Genomic DNA, 24,962 nt, shown 5'->3' with positions numbered 1-24,962 from the left:
TGCTAACGTGAATGCTATGTTAATGCTAGGAGTTACATGTAGCGTCTGATGATCACTCAGTACAGACCTTTAAAGGCTAAAGCAGCATTGCACCTTCTTTTTTGCCCAGATAAGAAAACAAATCTCCAAAAAGGCAAGATGGAGCACAGCCTAACTTCAGACACATCTTATACTTCGGTGAGGAGAGTGAAGGAGAGGCGCAGCACATCTCTCATGAGTGACAAGACCCAAACACTGCTTCAAAGCAAGCTGACGTACTCCACGTACAATATGCAAATGTCACGCATTGTAAACGTATGGCAGAAACTATGTCGCATTTTCGTCTCGTCTTCTCGTCAGACGAAAACTGGCATTTGTCCCGTTATGTTCTAGTCTCCCAAGCTACGATTTTAGGTCATCATTGTGACGTCATCGTCATGAAAAAATGTTCGCTGACAAAAAACAAAACAAAACTGTATTTGTTGACGAAAACAACACTGTTGTCGTGGAACTATTATTACTTTTAAAGATAAACTTTTAAAGTTTTTTATGTATTGTACGATGTATGTAGACATTGATCTCACCTGACTGCCGCCAAACGAACTTTAATGCTGGACTCCGATAGGCCGCTGACTATTCTGTCCATCATGTTTTCAGTCTCCGTGATCTTGACAAACGACAAGGAATAAAAGAACGTCAACACACTGCATTCTGTAGAGTGTTCCACTTTTTGTCGTGGATGGGGAATAGCTTACTACAAACAGGATTAATCTGGGAGTAATTGAAAACCCATTTAAAAGTTTATTACAACCTATCGATGCCTCAAATTTAACTTTATTGAAATAAAAATCTTCAACCCACCAAAACAAAGTTTCTTGCCACAAAGATACCAGATGGTGCCACAGTAATACTTTTAGCAATTTTGCCTGAGCACAGAGACAGTGAATGGGTGAGTTTTTCCAGCGAAAAATAAAGGACAGCCACATACCCCCCACCCCCAAAAAATGTTATTTCGATCATTCTGAACTGAAAAAGTGCGTTGATATACTGTATATTTAAAAAGTATGGACGACACACCTTTTTTCGAATGTCCTCATCATTGGAGCCCAGCGACGCATACAGTTTGAAAGCTGCTTGCCTGAGCTCGTGCGCGTGTTTCAGGTCGTGGTCCAACTACGGAGACAGAAAATCAATAAAAGCCAACCTGTACGCAAGACAAAATAACAACGATGACAACCCACCCTCTTGATGTCAGCGATGGCTGACACAGAGCTAGGATACTTGAAGTAGTCGGCCAACATGGCTACCAGGTGGTCAGTGGTGCTGGCGATCCGCTGCAGTTCTACATCGGGCTCCATTAGGAAGGCCAGCGTCTCCGCTCCCTCTACCCTCTCCTCCAACAGGTGCTCCTTGCTACACATGCGCACCAAGCACGGCAGTGTCTGCAGCCGCAGCAAAGGAAGAAAATCATATATATATTGTATTGTGAAGAAATTAAGACACCCTGTGAAATATTCAGTTCTTAATTAAGAAAAAAAATAGGACACCCTACCTCCTAATAGCTACTGTTACCCCCTTTGGCTGATATAACTTTAGTGATACGTTTTTTGTAGCCATCTACAAGTCTTTGACATCGGTCTGATGAAAGTTTGCCCCACTCTTCAATGCAGAATACTTTCAGCTGTGAGGTGTTTAAGGGTTTTCTTGCATCTAAAGCACGTTTCAAGTCACCTCCACAGCATCCCACTGGGATTAAGATCTAGGCTTTCACTCGGCCATTCCAGGACTCTCCATTTCTTCCTTTTCAGCCAGTCAATGGTGGATTTACTGGTATGTTTTGGGTCATTGTCACGTTGCAGGGTCCACATTCGCTTCAGCTTTAATTTTTCACAGATGATCTCACATTTTCTTCAAGCACCCTCTGATACACGATAGAATTTATGTTGGATACTATGATGGTGAGCTGCTTAGGTCCTGCTGCAGCAAAGCATCCCCAATCCATGACACTTCCACCTCCATGCTTCACAGTTGGTATGAGGTTCTTTTCCTGGAATGCTGTATTGGGTTTACAACAAACATGTTCTCTGTTCTGGTGTCCAAATAACTCAATTTTAGATTCATCTGTCCAAAGAACATTATTCCAAAAGTCCTGGTCTTTGTTTACATTCACTCTGGCAAACTTCAGTCTGGCCTTCAAGTTCTTCTTGGAGAAAAAAGGTTTCTTGCTTGAAGGTTAAACTTGTGAAGTCTCTCTTATTGTAGAGGCATGCACTTTCACATCAACAGTAGCAAGAGCCTGCTGTAGGTCCCGCGATGACATTTTAGGGTTTTTGGAGACTTCTTTTAGCATCTTGCAGTCTGCTGTCGGGGTGAACTTGCTTGGACGGTCAGACTTGGGCATGCTGGCAGTTGTTTTTCAATGTCCTGCACTTGTAGAATATTTTCCGGATAGTGGAATGGCTGATTTTATATTCTTTTGAGATCCTTTGAAATCCATTACCAGACTCATAAGCATTTCCAATCTTCTTTCTGAAGGCCTCAGACAGCTCCTTTGATCTCACCATGGTGTTCTCTCTCACTTCAACAGTCAGGGACACGCCAAACTAAATATGAGGTTTAAATAAGGCAAGCCTACTTCAAAACACTGGGTAATGATGTTCTAATCAGTTGCACCTGATGTGATATACGTGTGTGATTTGAGCCATTTTAAGTGGGATTGAATGTGGGTGTGTCCCAATTTATTCAACAGAAATTGCATTTACTTTAAATTACATTACACAGAAAGTGATATCTTTTATTCAGTTTTAATAGTTTAGTTGTATTACTTGAATCTCTCAAGATTGTTAAAATTGACCAAATATGTTAGAGAAAACACATGCTTTCATAGGGTGTCCTAATTTTTTCACATGACTGTATACAGTATATCACAAGATATATTGGCGAACAAAAAGGAACGAGCAGCACCTTTAGAACAATGCAGCTGTCATCTGTCCTGATGGCGCCTGCTCGACACATGTACGTGAGACTGCGGCAAAAAGAGTGTCAGAAAGACGCCCGCAGACGAATTACATCCACTGCACTCCACTCCACTCACCATTTGGCTGCCGTTAGTTGCATTTCAATGGGCTGATCCCTTTGCATCATTCGGACAAATACCTGAGATAGCAGCTCACCGTCCACCAGCACTGCAAGCACACACAAAACCTTGTCAATGTGATGAGTGCTTGTTAAACCAGGGTACAAACACACCTGCAAACACATACTTTAATCAATGTGTGTGTGCTTACTGCTCTTATAGTGCGTAATGTACAGTGTTCCCCGAACGTCGCGGGGTTTGAGACCTAGCTTGACCGTGAATAGCGCATGTATATCTACATTCTGCAAGTAATTGACATCCAGACCCTAAAAGGTTTTATAATTGCAATAATATGCCACAATATGGTAGCCTTTTGTCAAAAAGAAGCATTTTAACTCACTTCAACATAGTCCCTTAGCACAAATATCCCGCTAAAATAATAATTCTATTGCTCTGGTCTGTCTTGGTTTTGTTAGCAAATATCAAAAAGATATGTTCCAATGTAATGCCGCGATTATGCAGGGATTCACTGTACTCGTGACAACCAACACAACACATGACACACATTTAAATGTCTGTCGTAGTACCATGACTGACCTGTGAGAGGCAGCATGGTGCCACAGGGCATCCAGACTGCCGGAAAATAGAAAGAACAAAGAGTAGTGGTAGAAGAAGAATGTAGTTTTAGCCTACTTGGTAGTTTGTCTGGCAGTTGTTGAAAAAATGTCTTGTATTTTTTTTTATTGTAGTAAAACACAATGAGTTACTTTCCCATTTGTCTTCAGCAACCGCATAAGCTTAAGGTTACTTCCTGATTGTCTACTGTTTTGTTTCATATTTCAATCTCAATTATAATATCATAGCTAAAAACGGTGTCGAATAGTCACATTCAAGACTGAAAGCATACTTTAGATATCAAGCAAGCTTAATATTTACAACTGTTGGACCTTTGACAGAGAAAATAAGCTTTTTCCACAGAGAAGGGGGGGGGGGACCAAACTCTTTATATAGGAGGGGTGTGACAAAACAAACAGGAAAAAAAAAACAAAGACGATAAAAAATGCAACAATAGGACTGATGATGATGATGTGACTGATCGTGAACGTAATACACTGGTAGAATTGGCTGTGCGCTAAGCAAGACTGGAGCCACACATTAAATGCATTGCGCACACCATACTGCATGCCTTGAAACCCTGTTTCCCATGTTACTCTTTTGCCCGGGTGGTTGAGACATTCAGCTGCTTTTTTCATTAAAGTTCAACAGCTACTGAATACCTCCACCAAATCCAATAATGTCCCAAGGTTAACCCAGTGTTAATGTCCATGCACAAGCAGCTACGACTGCCATCAGAAGTCACCACCAGGGAAGTCCCGATCCGATCACGCGGTCGGAAATGAGGCCGATCAGGCCATTTTTTAGAAGATCAGAATCAGTTAAAAAGGATCAGGTTTTTAATCAGTGCTCTAAATAACTTAAATAAATAGATAAAAAGTAACTGTTGTGCTGGATAGAGCCATGCTTTAGAGTCAGTTAACAGTTTTACAGTACATTACTGCCAAATTGTGGTCATAATTCACTGCATCCACTGTGTGAAGCAGTTTGGAGCACATGCTCATTCACATTTACAGTACACATCCTTTCGGTTGCATCGACGCTGTTGAGTGCTTTCTGTTACGTTTCTGCCTAGGAAACTACAGAAGTATGAAAAAGTATCTGAACCTTTTGGAATTTCTCAAATTTCTGCATAAAATCACCATCAAATGTGATCTAATCTTTGTCAACATCACACAGATGAAAAAACAGTGACCCCCCCCCCCCCCCAAAAAAAAAAAAAACATTTATAGGTTTTCAAATTTTAATGAGGATAGTATGCAAACAATGACAGAAGGAGGAAAAATAAGTAAGTGACCCATCACATTTAATATTTTGTCCCCCTTTGGCAGCAATAACTTCAACCAGACGCTTCCTGTAGCTGCAGATCAGTCTGGCACATCAATCAGGACTCATCTTGGCCCATTCTTCTTATCAAAACTGCGGTAGTTCAGTCAGGTCCTGGGATGTCATGCATGAATCGCTGTATTTAGGTCATGCCACAGCATCTCAATGGGGTTCAATCTAGCCTTTGACTTGGCCACTCCAGAACATGTATTTTGTTCTTCTGAAACCATTCTGAAGTTGATTTACTTCTGCGTTTTGGATCATTGTCTTGTTGCGGCATCCATCCTCTTTTTAGCTTCAACTGTCTAACAGACGGCCTTAGGTTTTCCTGCAAAACCTCCTGATAAACTTTTGAATTCATTCTTCAATTAAGGATTGCAAGTTCTCCAGGCCCTGAGGCAGCAAAACAGCACCAAATCATGATACTCCTTCCACCATGCTTCAAGGTGGGGATGGCGTGTTGCTGTTGGTGAGCTGCTCCATTTTTCCTCCACACATGACGTTGTGTGTTTCTCCCAAACAATTCAACTTTTGGTTTCATCAGTTCACAAAATATTTTGCCAAAACTTCTGTGGAGTGTCCAACTGCCTTTTTGCCAACATTAAACAAGCAACAAGGTTTTATTTAGACAGCAGTGGCTTCCTCCGTGGAGTTCTCCCATGAACACCATTCTTGGCCATAGTTTTACATATAGTTGATGTGTGCACAGAGATATTGGACTGTGCCAGTGATTTCTGTAAGTCTTTAGCAGAAACTCGAGGGTACTTTTTTTACCTCTCCGAGTATTCTGTGCTGAACTCTTGGCGTCATCTTTGGTGGACGGCCACTCCTTGGAAGAGAAGAAACAGTGCCAAACTCTCTCCATTTGTAGACAACTGACTGTCAATTGATGAACATCCAGACTTTTATAGATTGTATCTTTTCCCATCTTTATACAAATCAACAATCCCTGATCGCAGGTCTTCAGACAGCTCTTTTGACCGAGCCATGATGCACATTGGACAATGCTTCTCATCAAGACAATTCTTACCAAGTGTGTGTTTTATAGTGGGCAGGGCAGCTTTAAACCACTCATCAGTGATTGGGCACACACCTGACTTAAATCGTTTGGCAAAAAATGGTTTCAATTGTTCTATGAGTCTCCTTAGGCAGAGGGTTCACTTAATTTTCCCCCTTCTGTCATAGTTTGCATGCCATCCTCATTAAAATATGAAAACCTCTAAATGTTTGGGTGGTTTAAGTTAAAGCAGACAATGATTTTACTTCTGTGTGACTTTGACAAAGACCAGATCACATTTGATGACACCTCTTCAATCTCTGCAGCAATGCTGACAGCACTCATGTAACGAGTCACATGACATTTTGGAGGGAAAATGGCAAGCTGTACTCAATTTAGGGATGTACGTAGTTCCCATGCGGTGTACTCACTTTTGTTGCCAGGGGTTTAGATATTAATGGCTATTTTTTGAGTTATTTTGAGGGGAAAATAAATTAACTATTATATAAGCTGCACACAGACTACTTTTCACTGTGTCTAAGTGTCATTTTGTCAATGTTGTCCCATGAAAAGATATACTTAAATATCTGCATAAATGTGAGGGGCGTACTCACTTTTGTGATACACTGTATGTCTGTAGATATCTAACATCTATACCAACCTGTAAATATACAGTATATGTGTGTTTATGGGGAAAAGCTATATGAACAAAATTTGAGGTAACCTATACTTATAGCTTGTTGCTGAAGTGATGGCATTTGTATACCGGTGTGTATTGTGCAGTTGTGTTAAATGCATGCATGTTTCTTTGTTTCATTTTATAGACAAATTACTTCATATACAAACAAGAAAAGACCAACCCCTGTGTTTTCTTGGAGGACATACAATATCAACTGCCTGTCAGGTAGTGCACATGGAAACACTGTGTTTTGGGCAGTACACACACACTAACACACACATTTTTTTAAAAGTCAAAAAAATAATCCAGAAATACAATGGCATTGACAAAAGTAACAAAAATACATACGTTTTATCTGCCGTAACACTCCCGGAAAAAGAGGAGGAAGTACTGTCAACAGCACAGTACTGTAACACGTTTGCAAATTTTGTTCAAATTAAAAAAAAAAAATTTAAAAATCTTTCGGTATCGGATTGGGACTTGGTATCGGCAGATTCCCAAAATCAGGTGACTCGGATTTGAGTGCAAAAATATGTGATCGGGACATCCCTAGTCAGTAGGGATGGGAATTGATAAGATTTTTACGATTCCGATTCCATTATCGATATTGCTTAACGATTCGATTCTTTATCGATTCTCTTACCGATTCTAATTTCGGGAAAAAGAAGAACAAACATTTTGATTGGCATGAAGTTTGTATAATCAGAAGTCACAACCTTACAAACTCACAACGAGGTCAAAAGAGGCCCAAAGCCTCAATGTTAACTGTGGCAATAAGTGGCAAATGCACAAGAATGTGTAACATTTTACTGAAACATTTTTCTAATAGAAATAAAAAATATTGGTATATTTTGGCATATAGGTCGTTGTTCTGGCTTTGGGAATGTCCCCAAACTTTTTCCTGTGAGGGCCAAATAACTTTTCCCTTCTCTGATGAGAGGCCGGGGTCAGTTTGTAACAGAAAAAGTGTGACGATTGCAGGAGTGCGAAATGTAAAACAATTATTGTTTTTCAGAACGCCACAATCACGCCCTCTGTGGATTCTTCACGGAACAAAAGTAAATAAAATAAAAATAATATAATATAATAATAATAAATAATAATAGCACTATTAATTAAATAGATAATAACCAAATAACCCTCTCTGAGTTATTCACTGAAAAAGGCCAGGAAATAAATAACACTACTGAGGGAGAAAAAAAACAAAAAAAATTCAAAATGCTCTCTGGAATTGTTCAGGGGGCCGGACCAAATATGGAGCCGCGGGCCGTAGTTTGGGGACCCCTGTTTTTATTTACCAGTATATTGAAAGGCATGCCTTTTAGTTTTTATGGCGCTTTCACGCTCAAGTGGTGGCGCCCTTGCGCTTCCTCACGCGAAGAAGAGCGCGAAGAAGAAGAAATGCCGGATCCAAGCCAGTGAGCGAGTTAGTGAGAAAGGGAAACACTGCCACGAGCCTACGTTCTTTGTTAATGTTTGTAAAATATCCACAGAGCCAACGCCTGTATGTATCATCTTCTGTGTTGTTGTTGTGCGTTTCCACTCGCGATCGGACACTTAAATCCAGTTGTGTAGTGGTTTAAACGATGTGCTAATGCTAGCGAACGCATGCTAACTGTTTGTTATGACTGTGTTAGCAGCTAATCATCGCTGATTTACGTTGATGCGAACCTGTTTGTTATTGGGGACGAAATTGATTTGTTTCATTTCTATTTTTAGTTTCAAGTGATGGTTGAATAAAGTCAGCAAATTATACCAATGTCTTCTGCATCGTCATTTGGGAGTTTAGCTAGCTGTATAGCCAGGACTGAGCCTTAGCGTGTCGGTGAGGACAGTGCAGTCTATTCCCTCCCGATGCAGTTATTTCCATCTCGCAATGACTGCAAGTCGCTTTGTTGTAATTTTTCCTTGTGAAGTGAAGACACACTTTCGAGCGTTCGAACCTACGTCATTGTTATGTTTACGGCGGCAACGCTCGTGCTAAACTATCGTAACCTTTCATTTTCACCCTTTTTCCTGGTGAAGTGTAGCCAAACTTTGGAGCGAGTGGTTTTTGGCGCCATGCTAGTTTGATGCGTCTGGACAACAAGAAACGTCACGACGCAATATGCGTCTTTAGGGATCGTTAAAGGGATCGTTAAGGCTTTTTCATTGTGATGTCGAGGCCTCGGAACACTCGGAACCGGTTCTGAATTGGAATCGGATTTCGATTCCCATCCCTACTAGTCAGTACAATTCCTAATGTAACCTGGTAGTGGTGGCCTGCCTGCAGCTTCAACCCACACTAGATACGAACAAAATAATGCTTAAACCATGCGTTGTGTGCGTGCTTTGGAGAAAGAACACTACCATTAAGTGTACATAACACATATGTCGTTGTGTGCGCGCTTTGGAGAAAGAACACTACCATTAAGTGTGCATAACACATATATAACTCATTATTATCATCTCCCTCTCCAGAAGCAATATACATGTATGTGTGTGTGTATATTGTAAATCCCTTTAAAAAAAAAAAAAAAAAAAAAAAATTGCATTTTTGCAGGGACTGCAGTTCACCCGTCCTATATTTTTTCATTTTCTTAAAAGTAATGAGAAAACATCCTCTCATCTCATGGACCTAATAACACGTATCTACTCGTCTGGTGACCTGTGTGTGTCCTCACACCCCTACCTAATGCGGACCTCACTACTAGATAATCACTCAGAACCCCCTATCCAGAATGTAGGCCATTAGTGAGTTTGATAGCAAGGGAGGGGGGCAAAATACTCAAAATTTTTGTTTGACTCCAGACTAAAACACTCACCATTCACCAGTGTCATGGAGACCTGAGTGTTCTCGTATGCCAGCACTGAGAAACATTTTAGAGCCTGCATACGCACCTGAAAGGAAGAAAGTAGCGGTTTACATTTGTTTGCATGTGTATAACTAGTGCTAGAATGACATTGAAGAGTTTGAAGATATCTAAAAGTGTGTTAATGAAATGAACTGAAATCAGATCTTTACATACATTAACTAAAATGACAAATGTCACTGCCTAGCATTAAAGCAGAAATGTGAAGTAATTTCATAACATGCCGAATAGGGTCACAATTAAAGTACTTAAACATTGTCCAACAAATAAAGCATGAAAAAATAATTTATATGTTGTATAATTGACAAAACAATCGCGTTTCCGAAGTTCGAGCCTGAAAGGGGACGAACCCGGAAGTGATACGTCACACCAGGAACAGCGATGGCAGCTCCGTACATACAGCCGCCATACTAAGCCCTTCAAACAATGATTCAACAGCGATATAAGCGATACACAACAACAACTATGATCGGGGATTGCCACGAGCTAACTTTCGGCTAAGGTCGCTAACTTCTACTACTACTACTGTTCATTCCACAACAGTTGGCAGGTCTGCTTTGACAAAGTCATCAGTCATCTATCCAAAAATCACACTTACTTTTTGTCAAATCCTTGATCATAAGCAGACCGGTTAAGGAAGCAGGCATCTTCGAAGTGTTTGCAGCAGAGAACCCTACTCGATGATGGCGTGAAATTCATTCGCTTCGTGCGAGCGAAATATGTCCATTTACGTGCCCTGCTATCCTTTGGCCACTCATACAACTTTTCGTTTGAGTGAGAACAAAACATTGCCACACATCGCCGTGGCATCTTACAGAGAAGCAATGCAACAAACAATACTGTTCTATGGGGGACTTCCCTCGCATTTCCCGATGTGACGTAATTTTCGAAGATTCCGAAGATTGCCGAAGAAAAGCATTTTCGTTGTCAAGGGCGTTGCTATGGGTTAAACAAAGAATCTGGAAGGGTTGCATTAAAAAAAAAAAAAAAAAAAATGAAAATATGCTTATAATTTTTTAGCCATTGATATTATTCAAAAACATGGTTGGCCAACCTTAGTTCACATTTTCGCTTTAAGGCTACGTCTACACTAAGACAGATAATGGCCTTAAACGTTCAAATTATGATACTATACGGCATGTCGGCTACACTAATGTACCCCTTGTCCGGATTTTTTATCACACGAGCTAGAGAGCCAGCTAATTTGTAAAAGCCAGATAGGAAACCCTGTCTAGTGTAGCACCGGCTAGTAGCCGTGTAAAATCGGAGCCAACAGAAATTACATCATAGGCGCGGCATCTCCATTTTTTTGTGTGGCATTGTAAACAATTGAGGCGAATGGTAAAGACGTGGCTCTTCCCTGCTTCTATTTTTCCAACTGAAAAAGCTTGTAAATTTTATGCTTGAATATGTACGGAGAAGACGTCAAACAATGCCCACAAATTATAAGCTTCCGGTTCAGAGGTATCCAGCGGGGACGATGACGTAACACACAATGCTGCTCCTTTTGCAGGCGTCACTTGCAGGAAGGTGATGTTTATAAACTCACCTTAAACGTGGTGTGGAAAGGTATAAAATATTGTCCGAATTACAAGGCAAAAAAATGATCCTTCCTAGTGTAGACGTAGCCTAAAACTGGCCACTAACAATGTTTTACAAGGTTCCTACAGCTCAAGGCAAGTTTAAAGAGGAATACAGTGGTACATCTACGTACGAATTTGGTTTGTAAGTTGAAATGGTCATATGTCGAGCAGGAATTTCCCATAAGAATACATTATAATTCGACTAATTCATTACAGATCCCAAAAACCTATCGTAAATCCTTTATAAATAATGCTGGAACAAATAGCAATTACATATAGAAAAACAAATAAGTTGTAAATACAAATCGGAATAATAATAATAATGTAATGAATTGGGTTCTGATTAGGGGTGGGCGATATGGCCTTAAACATGTATCACGATAAATGGAGCAGATTTATCTCGATAACGATAAATGACGATAAAGTCGTCCAAGCGGACTGTTATATAATTTGAAAATCTGAATCAATGCATGAAATACAGATTAACAGTTTCTTGTTGATTTAGTTACCAGCATTCAATTTGATATATTTAACAAATGTACATGCAGTCTAGACATTAGGTTTATACAAATGAATTGTAAACAATAAGAATTCAAGTATGAGCATTTATAACAGAGTGTATGGCTTGAACAATGTACATTGTCAAAATCGATATGCCTGTGCAAACATGTCATTGTAACACAAATGACTTGCAGCTCGAACAGTACACTTCAAAAAGACAATTTATTGTTAATGGCTGCTGTGACATAATTATTCAATACAAGTGTTTACTTTATGGTTTCAGGGTCTCCCCCCCCCAGTGCATTTTTTAATAAATGCACACATACATGAACCCCCAAAAAGACAGACACACATTAAAGCTATTTTGATCTTCTGCAAATGAAACACTTAAGATTTTATGATAGCAATAATGACACAGAATTAAACACATACAGAAAAATAGCTGGGGCCATTTGTGCTTTATGCTGAATGCTTTACCATCACAAAAGCTATCAGAGAAATCACACACAGTCAGATACAAAATAACGCGACATAGTAATTGCTAGATGCAGTCCATGCCCAATCCACTCATTAAATTCAGCCGTTTCGACAAGGTTAGAGCCGCTATCCGACTCAATCACGTTCATTTGTAGCGTTAGCCGCTAGCGGCCGCTAGCGTTAGCGGCTAGCGTTAGCCTGTGGCCTGGCTACCGGTAGAAAGCACTGAAAGCACCATCTCCGGAAATTGTGAGAACAAGGGAGGACAGCTGGTGAAAGCCCGTCTGGATGCCACCAAGAGTCTATTAAATGTCGGGTGAAAGTTTGGCGAACCTCCCTTAAGCCACACTCCATCACGTTTTGCTTGTAGCATTAGCTGCTAGCGTTAGCTTACCGGGCTTCTGTTTGATTGGCTTCCTGATGATCACGTGACTCCCTACGTAAGTACATTCACTGCTTTCTTAAAGGGGAATGAGCATAGACGAACAACACAGAGTCAAAGCGGGATGAAAAGACTATTTTCTTGTTTTATTAATTTACCGAATTTACCGACATGGTCAAAATTACGTCGGTCATCGTGAAGAATTTCGGTGACGGTAAATTTTCGGTTTACCGCCCAGCTCTAGTTCTGATGTGGCGGTTATGTTTTGCAAGCTGTTCCTGAACGCACAGTAAGACTGACGACAGAGTGAGAGGTGCGGAAGAGTTTTTACTTTCTCTTTTCACGTTGTTGTTGTTGGCGTCGGCTAAGGCGGACAGTAGCTGTATTGTGTAGCACAAGTTCTAAAATAAATTATTACAAACCTGACGAACTTTGCCGATGTTAAAATAATAATAATTCTTAACTATTTTAAAAATACTAGGGAACAGAGGTTGGAGGAGGACTGTCGAGATCGTACACATATTCCGGTCTTCTGTTGATTTTCGTCAAAGTAAACTCCCCATTGTTGACAGCGGCTTATTTCGACAGTGGGGACTATTGATGCAAGCCGTCCCGTTGAACAAATCTACCTTACGTTTTGACATGCTTATTTAGATATTCCCGCTGTCAAAACTAATCCGATCATTTTTGGAGCGCTGGGACAGTTTATCAGGTTTACAACGCCCTGTAAATAATATTGCAGTAGCATATAGTGTATTTCAAAAGGCTTATAAGGTCATTTTAATTAAGACTGTCACTAAAAGTAGCACATTTTAACAGACGTATGAATTCCTTTAAATAATATTCTACTATGATTAGCATATTTCTCGACATCATTGGACCACTAGCCATTTATTTATATGGTTAACTTCTGTATGATTTCAAGCACAAATCTTCAATAAAACCCAGGCTATCCAGGTGTTTAATATTGCTTACAGAGGTTACTATAAAATTAATGTACAGTGGTACCTATACATACGAAGTTAATTCGTTCCAGCACCCTTTTTTAAAGTCGAAATGGTCGTATGTCGAGCAGGATTCTCCCCATAACAATACATTAGAATTCCATTAATCCGCTCCAAAGGCCGAAAACCTACACTAAATCCTTAATGAATACTGCTAGTACTATTACAAATGTCAATTACACATAGCAAAACAAATTATCAATAAAAATTTGAATAATATTATAATAATTCCTGTAATTATTATAATAATGTAACAAATCGGGTTCTAATATGGCGGACATGTTTTGTGTGCTGTACCTGAACGCACGGCGTGGCTGACCTGACAGTGTGATAGAGAGGGCGGTAGACATTTTTCTCTCTCTTTTAATGTTTTGTTGCTGGTGTGAACTGCGGCGGACAGTAGGCATGTTCTGTTACACAGGTTGATGGAATAAATGATTTGAAACCTGACGAAGCTGGCGATTTCTTTGGCGATGTTACCACAATAATAATTGTCATCTTAACTTATAAAGACTGGGGAACGGAAGTCAGAGGAGGAGTCGGATTTTACATCGGATGTCGAAATGATTTTATGTTGATGTACCACTGTATGTAAGACTCGTGGACAAAGATGGTATCGCAACCTGGATCAAAATATTGACACGCACAACATCCCCTTCGGGTTGCCAGATATATGCTTTGCAATGGAGAATCAAGTTGCGTTATCATACTAATGTTGATTTTAATCAGAAAAGACAGAGGTCATTTGAATTATAGAAGCTAACTAGTCAAATCAAAATGAAATATCAAATAAAAAGTCCAATTGCGACCGTCTTAATACCCTAAGAATGAAATGACCTAAATGAATGGGAATATTCACAAATAAAACAACTCCAAATACAATAAACACCGAAGACAAGATGGCCACATACCTTATAAGAGGGCGATATTAGCAAAGGGGCAATGTTCTGAATAGCACCATGGTTAAACAGAACTGTCTGGTGCTCCGGAGTCTGTAGACAAACCAACACATAAACCAAAAATGTCTGCCATGAGTCTTCAAACTGTGTGTAAGCCAATACCAGTAAATACCTTACAACAGTGGGAGAAGATCTGCGTGGTGTACTCCTGCGTTCTATGTGAGCGGCTCAGGAGAGACATTAAATGAGGGATCACAGTGGGATCCTGTAGTTAGTAAGAACAAATAAACAAACAAATGTCATTTTTCATGAGAGTGGATGCAATACCCCGGAAAAAAAAAAATGAAGTGAGCCTACAGTGTAGAGTAGCTGCACCGGGGTCACGGGGCTTATAAAGACTGTTCTGAGACAACGAAGACAAGCCTCGATGAAAATCAGATCAGGACACAAGAGACCTGTAGGCAACAATACAGACGTTTGACAACAATGTGCTAGAATGATGTGTACTATGGTGCTAACCTTGAAGAAGGGCAGGGATGATGTGGCAGTCCACCAGGGACTTGATATTGTTCTCTGTGCCCATGGCTAGGCTGCCAAGTACTACCGCGCACTCGGTTCTCAGCTCCAAGCCGGAGGAGCTCTGCTGCAGTAGGTACAGTAACCTGTAAAAGGGACGGATAACAACAAAAAAAAACTTTGGAGTTCCAAGTGCAACTACGGGAGACCTGCCTTTGTCTAAATTGAGCCAAATTTGGACATTTGACCTTTTCTGATCAAAGCTGACAAAGCTATTAAGCATTTTCCTCCTCAAATTAGCTAAAAAATATATAGCTTGAGCACACTACCATAAATGTTAAACCTTTATATATAGCTACTTAAAAATAACAATGAGAACTAAAGGTGGGAATCTTGGAGCATCCAAAGATTCAATTACATTACGATTCAGACGCTACGATTCGATTATAAATATAACGCCGGATTTAGGTTGAAAAAGTACGAAAGCTTTACCGCATACAATCAGCAAGGATTGTCTCAGGAGTGATTTGTTCGAGGATTCAATGTAATTACAGTATTATATTTTTCGTACCATGCATGCATTTTGAAACGTGAAAAAAATCAATGGGAGAAATTAGCCGCTCAAGCATTGGCATTATACTTCCCAAAATTTACGTAAGAATAAATGCTAACTACCCGGATTTTTCCTCTTTTAACCAAGAATCGAGACTGTTTTATATCCATAACTATTAAGAATTCAGGGATTTAAGCATTTATTCACGAGAATTTTCAACGGAAAAAGCTCGCTCGACGGCCGCTAATTTCCTTACTAACTAGCCTCATAGTTCACAATATTTACATAAAATAAACGCGACCCGCACGTTTTTTTTGCTTTTAACCAAGAATTGAGACTGTTTTACGTCCATATCTATAAAGAATTCAGGGATTTAAGCATTTATTCACAAGAATTTTCACCGGAAAAGCTCTGTTTGCATGTGGCGGCCGCCACATTGACTGTAAGACTAGCATCGTACTTTGACATATTTACGTAAGGTAAATGCTAACTGCTCTTTTTTTTTTTTTTTTTTTTGCTTTTAACCAAGAATTGAGACTGTTTTAAGTCCACATCTATAAAGAATCCAGGGATTTAAGCATTTATTCACAAATATTTTCAACTGAAAAAGCTCTTTGTGTTTCCACTCCCATCAATACATTATGAGGTCTATGACTTGGCATATTTTAATAATTGGAATTTGGATGTTTGTGAATCTTCTTCACGGCCGAATCGCGAATAATATAAGAATCGGAAATTTTTCCTCGATTTTCACCTCGAATAAGAACTCCATAAAGGCCTGGCAACCACCTACACAGACTTTACATTTTCGGTTATACAGTGGTACCTCGACAAACGATCCTTTCGACATCTGACATAAAATTTGACTCGTCATTTGTCTCGACATATGACGACATGCTCGAAATAAAACAATTTATAACAGCGTCGCAATTTCATTATTTTCCCGCAAGATGGATGGACCAGGGATTTTTTTGTGAAAGAAATCAACAACCCAAAAAGGTTAATGCAGGTAGTGAAAAAAGGTGAACCTTCCCACTCTACCGCAACTCACTCTCTCGTCGGTCACGTGCTGCGTTCAGGAACAGCATGCAAAACACAACTGCCACATTAGAACTCAATTCGTTATATTATTATAATTATTATCATTCCGATTTGTAGTTATAATGTATTTGTTTTGCTATGTGTAACTGCTATTTGCAATTATACCAGCAGTATTTATTAAGGATTTAGCATATGTTTTTGGGCTGTGGAACGAATCAATCAAATTATAATGCACTCTTATAAGAAAATCCCGCTTGACATTAAGAATATTTCGACTTACAAACAAGGTCCTGGTACGAAATAAATTCGTATTTAGAGTAGGGCTATCAAAATTATCGCATTAACGGGCGGTAATTAATTTTTTTAATTGATCACGTTAAAATATTTGACGCAATGAACGCACATGCCCCGCTCAGACAGATTTAAATGACAGTACAGTGAAAAGCCCACTTGTTAACTGTGTTTTATAGAGTTTTGCCGCCCTCTGCTAGCGCTTGGGTGCGACTGATTTTATAGGCTTCTGCACCCATGAGGATTGTGTAAGTAATTATTGACATCAACAATGGCGGGCTACTAGTTTATTTTTTGACTGAAAATTTTACAAATTAAATTCAAAACGAAAACATTAAGAGGGGTTTTAATATAAAATTTCTCTAACTTGTACTAACATTTATCTTTTAAGAACTACAAGTCTTTCTATCCAAGGATCGCTTTAACAGAATGTTAATAATGTTAATGCCATCTTATTGATTTATTGTTGTATTGTAGCAGGCATAACAAATAAATTCTCTTTAATTACATGGCACGAGGTACATTTAAACCCCTTCAACCCGCATTTTTTTCTGCCGGGCAGAAAAAAAAAAATCTGAGCTGATTTTTACTCTACTCAAACACCAGAAAGAATTGCAATTTTTTGGGTTGGGGATATTTTATGCTGTTATTGGTTAATTTTAACGTTAACGTGTTTTGATGAGAAATGAGCACCTTACATTATCCTTTTTGAAGTTGCGTTTGGTCAGCCATTTTCAAAGAGCCAAAAATAGCAAAGAGGGTGTACCAAACCTCATGATTTGATTTCGGTGGGTAAAGTTTCATCCAATCATCTCCCAGAAGTGGCAATAGCAACTAAATACAATGTATTAATTGATTTGGAGATGCAAACTCATGTCCTTCAGCAGCATGCTTAGGTCTGAAGGGTATAAACAGTGTATCCACTTGTTGCAATTCATACAACAGCACTAATACTAGAAGGTGGACATGCGTGTATGGATGAATAACTTATGATGTAAAGGTGTCATAGAAGTGAGAAGAAAGTGAGGAAGAAATCGGGTTGTGTACCTCTGCACAGCTCCCAGGACGATCAAATTGGCTTTCTGCTTATTGTTGCCAATTACAGCATTCTTCATGTCACTGTGGAGTCATACAATACACAATAGATGAGCGCAAGACAATAGTGTTTATGTAGATTTTCCTTGACTTAGAATTTTCTTGTTTCACAGGAAAAGACACGGGCTAGATGTGCAAAGAGATTTATGCAAACCATGTCATCCAATTATTCAACATAATTTCGCTGCATGAGTATGCTCATTTATACATTTCCTGTGTTCTGCGAGGGGCTCAAACACTCTAAAATGGGGGGGAGGAAAAGTACTGATGACTGGAGACTGTAGCCAGAGCTAGCCTTTTCTTTTAATGGGTTAAAAATAAAAGAAGTGAATTCACTCTGAGAAATGTTGCTCTGAAATAGATCATCATGTTAGCACAGGAGGTTACAAAAGATGGGAAAATATCAATTTAAGTGCTTGAATTAGAGTTTGTCCAGATGAGTCATATACATGAAGTTATGTCCACTCATTACTAATCCTTTTTGTTGAAGGAAGAGATAAAGCCACCTTCTGCAACGGAAAAATGTGCTGAATAAAGTAACAATGGAGTCACATTAGACAAAAATCCCATTTTTAGGGGGGAATTTATCCTATACAAATAAACAAATACAGTAATAACAATACAGTGGAGAACAAGTGCAAAATAGGTGTCTTATCATTATTAACATGACCAGTTATTCAGATAACAATAGCCTGAACAATACAGCATACTTTGCTTACCAAACTCAATCACACTACAAAGTATTACCAAATCCATTAGTCTTAAGCTTCAGTTTCAGAACAAATGCGCCAACTGTGGAAGTAGAGCGCATGACTAGAGTGCGCTTTTAAGTGGCTGCCAGTGTGAAAAAATATATACAGTGGTACCTCTACATACGACGTTAATGTGTTCCAGGACTTAGTTTATAAGTCGAAATGATCATATGTTGAGCAGGATTTTTCCGTTAGAACACATTATATTTGTTCCACAGCCCGAAAAACTACACTAAATCCTTAATACTGATGGAACTATTGCAAATAGCAATTACACAGAGCTAAAAAAAAAAAAAAAGAATAAAAATAAGAATAATATGATAATAGTAATGATGATAATAATAATAATAATAAAACCTACAATAATGCAACAAATGGGGTTCTAATATGGCAGTGGGTGTTTTGCGTGGTGTACCTGAACGCACCGCGTGGCTGACTTGACGGACAGAGGGGCTTTTTACTTTCACTTTGTCAAGCTGTGGCGAACAGTAGGCATGTTGTGTTGCACAAGTTCCGAAATAAATGATTAAAAACCTGACGAAGCTGGCGATTTTTCGGCGATGTTACAATAATAAAAAAATCATTACGAGATTACTCATACAATAGCTATGAGGGGGGAAAAAGTGATTATTACGAAGGGGTAATGTAGCTGTAAGCAGAAACGCACTTTACTTACACTAACGTTCAAAAGTTTGGCGCTACAACGAAGCATTAGTATAAATCTTTCTTTTGGTCATAATTTGATGTAGATGAGGCAAACTATTAAGGATTTCCTGATTTGTAAAACAGATTCCAAAACACAAGATGATTACAATACAGGTAGTCCCCAGGTTACGACGTACCTGACTTACGTGATTTCGACTTTACAACGCCAGAGACAATGCCATTTTGTCTCCAGTCGGTTTTAAAGAAAACATTATAATGTTGACTTTTGTTTTGTGATACATGCTTTTATTTTCACGCAGGAAGCGCAGAGCAGGTAATACTTCTGACCGCGAGTCCACAAAAAGAACGCACGCGCAAACACAGTGAGTGTGAGGGGATAGTTTAGAGCTGCAAGCTGTAAACTATCTAAGCAAGCTGAAAGCTGTTCGATCTGCAAGCAAATCAAAATCGATCTGTAAGCAAATCAAAACTAATTCTTTTGTGAATGATTGTTTTTAATTGCATGCCACACTTTTTTTCTTATGTGAATGACTGTTTTTACTTGCAAGCCACACTTTTCTTTTTTGAGTGATTTTTTTTTTCCAAATGACGTTTTTTTTCTCTTTTGAATGACACTTTTCATTTGCAAACTACGTTTTTTTGTTTTTTTAGTTTTGGCATGAATCTAACTCCATAGATGTGTTTGTATGCTGATGTACCACTGTAATAGAATATCACAACTGAATATAACTCAGTATAACTTTTTTTTCAGTCATTGCCCTGTACCGAAAAAATGTGAAAAAAAACATCACTGGCTTGTCAATATTGTATTAAATTCATGACTTTCATGTCGACGGTGTTAAATAAATAAACGAAAGTGCAAAACATCCTATCATGAACAAAGAATGGAACCAGTTCAATTTGTGTACTGAAATAGTTTGAACTTTCCCAACACTGAGTGCCGATTGACAAAGAAAATCTGGCAATCAACTAGTCTTAAAACTTTTCTTGATAAGAGATTAACTTACATGACTCCCTGCAGTACTTTCTGTGGATCAGGGTCAAACAGACGGTCCACATAATGTCGACTCGTGGCAGTAACTTCCTACAGGACAGCAAAAAACAAAACATGGATTGTTAAGAAGATATACCATGTAGCCCTTAAAAGCCAAGCCCCTTCCGTACAAACAGCATTTAGTTTCAGAAAACCAAATACCTGTGTTGCATCATCTCAAAAAACGCTTTTTCACAGCCACCATCAGAACTCAAAATGCTCAAACTTACAAATATTGGGTTTATTGCCCCTATCTCTGTAGTAACTACCATAATTCAGTCCACATAACAAATTAGTAGGCCCCATTGCGTCAACAGGTTTGTTCCCAAACTAGAACTGTCCCGACTAGTCGACGACATCAATGACATAAATGCGTCGACGGTTAATGAAGGGTTAAAAAAAAAAATATGCATGGAAAGTTGAGAATAGGGTTGTCCCGATCCGATATTTGGATCGGATCGGCCGCCGATATGCACAAAAAAATAGGCATCGGTATCGGATCGGCCGACACGGAAAAATTCCGGTCCAGACTCCCGATCCATTTTTTTTTTTTTTTTTTTTGGGAAAATCCGGTCCAGGTTTTCCAGCGCACCGATTCACACAATCCATTCCAGTTTTTGCTTTGCTTTCCCTAAAATCCGGTCTGCATTTAACGACAAACCTTCAGAACACTAGCATTACCGTTACCCAATTTACCTCCGTGGCATCTCCTACATTATGACTGCAATGTAAATTTAAAGTCTAAAGTCTGTAAAAATCTCCCCATCATGCTGGGACTGCATCCAGGGCAAGCAGCTGAAGGGAGTGTGTAGATAGATGGAGATGGAGCAACAAGATAGGTAGAAGCCATTTTTGGTTTAAAATAGGATTATTTGCACTAATTTTTTTAAAGCCTTGGTACAGTTGTTCAAGAGCAGAGAACTGATGCTGAGTTAATACTGTAGTTTATTTTCCACTGAGGTTGTTTGTGTGTTTTGCTTTTTTAGAACCATTTACAATATTACTTTCACGTTTTACTGACTGAATATGCCATTTCTGTTTGTTATTTATAATGTTTTGTGTTTATCACTGAATAAACAGGTCAGTTTCTTGTTACCAACCATTGTGTGTGATTCAAACTCACCGAATTCAGCTGGCTAGTTGTTATCAAGAGTACTTAAACCCTTTTCAACATGAGTCTGACAACTAAGGAAGGAGGCTAAATAAACTTTAATACATACTCAGATAGGCCGGTATCGGTATCGGCCAGTATCAGTATCAGATCAGAAGTTCAAAAGAATATCGGTATCGAATCGGAAGTGCAAAAACCTGGATCGGGACATCCCTAGTTAAGAATATCGGACACTTGGTATGCTAGGGGGGAAAGCGGCACAAAGCCAAAATAGCACACCAGAGTGGCCAAAACATTGACTTATTTCAACGAAACAAAGGAGGGTACCCTGTTGTGTCCTGTCCCTTCAATGCCAAGCGCGCATACTAGGCTGCACGTGGGCAGTGAATGAACACCTAAAGCGCAGTCACCCAGTTGTAATTTTGGAATCAGATCGTAAGTCCATCTACGCGTGCGTGCATACATTTGTGCGTGCGTGTTGATGGCATATCAGACTCCAGTTCATTTCGCAGATTTTTAATGGTCATCAACACGCCGTAAAATTAAAGTTCAGACATACAAAATAAGGAAACACATCTATATCCAACACTCTAACTTTAGCATTGCGACATTGAGGCTAATGGGGGAAAAAAAGACCACCTACTTTAGCCTGCTATAAAACATTGGCAGTCTTCTCCAAAACGCAAACTTGCATAAATTGCTAAAAATTTGTGTAAAAAAATATATATATATTAGATTAGTCAACTAATCGTAAAACTAGTCGGCTGACTAATCGGGAGAAAACTAGTCATTTGGGACAGCCCTATCCCAAACTATTGAAATTGACAAATGTAGTGTTGTCCTGAGCCAATACTCAGCATGGCTATTTTTGGAGAATCGGATTTTGCCTCAAGATCGGATCCAATCCAGTTTTCATTGCGCTTTTAGGCTACTGTAAATCAAACCACAAGACAAACATGTCCACTGTATGGGACTACTTGTCTTTAGCAACCTTTGAAAGATAGTAAAAGAGCATTGTGGAATATTTGTAAACAGAGAATTTCTGGAGGAGGTACTCGCAGGGCTCACTTCAATACAAAAAATATGTAATTTGTGATTTATTGGTTTCATTACTTTTTGCATTACATTTGTCTACAATTATAGGTATCACATCAACATCGGCAAATCTTTATCGGAACATCTCTAGTCGAAAGGATCGAAGACTTAGTGGCTACAATCAAATTCACGGAACATCTCTACTCAAAAGGAACCAAAGACTAAGTGGCTACAATGAAATTCAATGTCGCAAATTTCCTTTGTTTTGCACTAGCCTATGTCCAAAAGAAAATGTGGGTGTTACAAAACCTGTAAAGCTCCATCAGAGAAGTCAACATTGTGTCTTATTGGGGGGGACTCACTTCACTCTTTCATGTCAGTATTGACACTACACAACATCACATCTAAATTTGGATCTACATAATTTTTCTGTGATCAAACATTTGCACCATCCATGGTGTCAGACAGGCCAAACCCTGACCTGAGCTGCAGCCCGCCACAGCACAAGATCTGGATGGCCCACCCATGCAGATGATCCACCTGCAGATGAACTACTCGCTTCAGACAATTCAGTAACTGATACTAATCCATCCACCACACATGGTCCACCTGGATACGCCTGGTCGGCTGACTCAGATGTACTACATGGTCCAGGTCAGAAATTTGGTCGGAAAGGTTAAGAAAAGGCAAAGTTGCAAAGAAAAGACCAACCCGAAAAAGAAAACCACAAAGAAAATTGTAGTTAGCAGCTCTGAGGAGATTAATATCCTTGTTCCACTTGCCTGATGAAGAGAGTTTTGATGATGAAAGAAGTCATCCAGGGAACATAGACCTGGCCATGGGTAATTTTGTCATATTATGTTATGATGTATGAAGATATTCTATTATGGTGTGGTAGATCTTGAGGTGCGTTCAGGTGTTTAATCGACCAAACCCGAGGATGCTGTTACTATTCTGACATTCATTCTGAATTGTCTTATTGCCTTTTAACTTTAACAACATTTGCAATTATAAATTTTGATATAAAGATGGAAATGGTAACTGAATCAGTTTAGTCCTCATTGGTTAACTTTCCCCCTTTAATTTTTCTTGTCTGTCTCAGTTTGCACTTAAGATGGAGTAAAGTAAGACACAAGACCACTATTTTTTAACTAGTTAAATTTTCAATACGATTCATCCTGAGTACATTCTGATCCTTTCCATTGCTAAGAAACATCCTAAATTCATGGGAAATATGTCAACTTTATTGGCTTGTTGTTTTAGCTTGGTTGGAGGAGAGTGAATGTAAGAAATGTCTCACATTGCCCCAGTCTCCCCTAATGTTTATTGCTTTACAAAGGCCTTTTAAGATGCAAACTCCTGCTTTTAAAGCTCGAGTTTATGCACGCATTTCTGCATGTGACGCCTCTCTAAAAGTTTTTTTTTTGTTTGTGACAACCAGAACGATCCACACAACTTGTGACCTCGTCAGGGCGCCAAGTGCAACGTTAGCGCAACGAGTAAGACCACACACAATCACTCATATCTACTTCCACGCATAATAAATAATGTGTAACAAGAGTAAGAGATTTTGCCCAGTTTGGGCACCTGATACCTGCTAACATACGATCAGTACTTGAATATAAACATTTATTGTTGGCTTTAGGCCAAAGTGGGGACAAACTGGGGATAATTGAAAGCATACATATATGTTTTGATCGCTTCGTTTTCGTGCAAAGAATAAATATTGGTAACTCGGAGCGGTTAGCCGCTAACTCGTTCCGGGTGACACTGACAGCTCGTGGCGTTCGTTTCACTTCCCCGAGCAGCATACGCCCAAAAAGGATATGGCTGGTCGGCGTAGTATTCCGAACGTCACCGCCTGTCCGTGGAAGAAATGTAATACAAAACGAGTGCTCCCTTTTCTGGTGCGCGCTACAGTAGGCGGGGCGCTAGCAACGCTACATGTTGCAGAGCCATTGACTTAGCCTTGTGCTAACAGGGGCCGTTTCACTTTGAAAACTACATACTCAATAATGTCAACTACTTGATAGTCATCAATTACAACCAGACGAGAAAGAGTAGAAAAGCAAACTACTCTTTGAATAGATAAAAGTGACTCACAGACAGTACACTGATGCGGAGAGGGGCCTCCAACAAGCACGCCATCTCTCGTCCCCGATCGGGCGCCCCAATCGGCGCAACACTTTGCAGACACTCCACCCCCCAGAGCAGTTTTAGGTAGCCTCTTCAAAAGAAATTCTGATAAACTCAGTCAAGTCTTATTTGACTTTTTTAATTTTTCAAAAAAAGTCAAGTGCATCCCTTGTCCAGCGGGCACGAATTGATTTCAAGCATCAAAGTAACACGCTAACTTAGCGTGCTGTCCGTCTGACAGGCAGTGGATTTGTCAGTCAAGTAAATATCAGCATGACGTCATATAGTCCCTTCAGAGTAGATTCGTCACAACAAAAGACCCAATCGATAAGAAAATAAGAAATAGAGATAATTATGCACGAT

At 39.3% G+C, this 24,962-nt stretch overlaps 1 protein-coding gene across 1 annotated transcript in view; it reads right to left on the bottom strand.

The window, feature by feature from the left end:
* The window catches only part of armc8 (armadillo repeat containing 8), a 37,401-nt gene extending 12,556 nt beyond the window's left edge, over positions 1 to 24,845 (bottom strand). The window contains exons 1-13 of the mRNA XM_057852863.1: positions 24,567 to 24,845; positions 20,292 to 20,368; positions 17,819 to 17,890; positions 14,890 to 15,032; positions 14,728 to 14,825; positions 14,543 to 14,635; positions 14,383 to 14,463; positions 9,477 to 9,552; positions 3,074 to 3,164; positions 2,944 to 3,004; positions 1,221 to 1,421; positions 1,057 to 1,152; positions 564 to 646 (exon numbers count right to left, since the gene is read on the bottom strand). Of these exons, the coding sequence (XP_057708846.1) occupies positions 564 to 646; positions 1,057 to 1,152; positions 1,221 to 1,421; positions 2,944 to 3,004; positions 3,074 to 3,164; positions 9,477 to 9,552; positions 14,383 to 14,463; positions 14,543 to 14,635; positions 14,728 to 14,825; positions 14,890 to 15,032; positions 17,819 to 17,890; positions 20,292 to 20,368; positions 24,567 to 24,611 (1,217 nt within the window). The 5' untranslated portion in view covers positions 24,612 to 24,845. The remainder of the gene's footprint in view (positions 1 to 563; positions 647 to 1,056; positions 1,153 to 1,220; positions 1,422 to 2,943; positions 3,005 to 3,073; positions 3,165 to 9,476; positions 9,553 to 14,382; positions 14,464 to 14,542; positions 14,636 to 14,727; positions 14,826 to 14,889; positions 15,033 to 17,818; positions 17,891 to 20,291; positions 20,369 to 24,566) is intronic.
* Between the last annotated feature and the right edge of the window lie 117 nt (positions 24,846 to 24,962).

This window comes from Corythoichthys intestinalis, chromosome 12, assembly GCF_030265065.1.
Source record: "Corythoichthys intestinalis isolate RoL2023-P3 chromosome 12, ASM3026506v1, whole genome shotgun sequence".
Taxonomy (NCBI): Eukaryota; Metazoa; Chordata; class Actinopteri; order Syngnathiformes; family Syngnathidae; genus Corythoichthys; species Corythoichthys intestinalis.
This window is presented reverse-complemented; position numbering and strand designations above follow the sequence as displayed.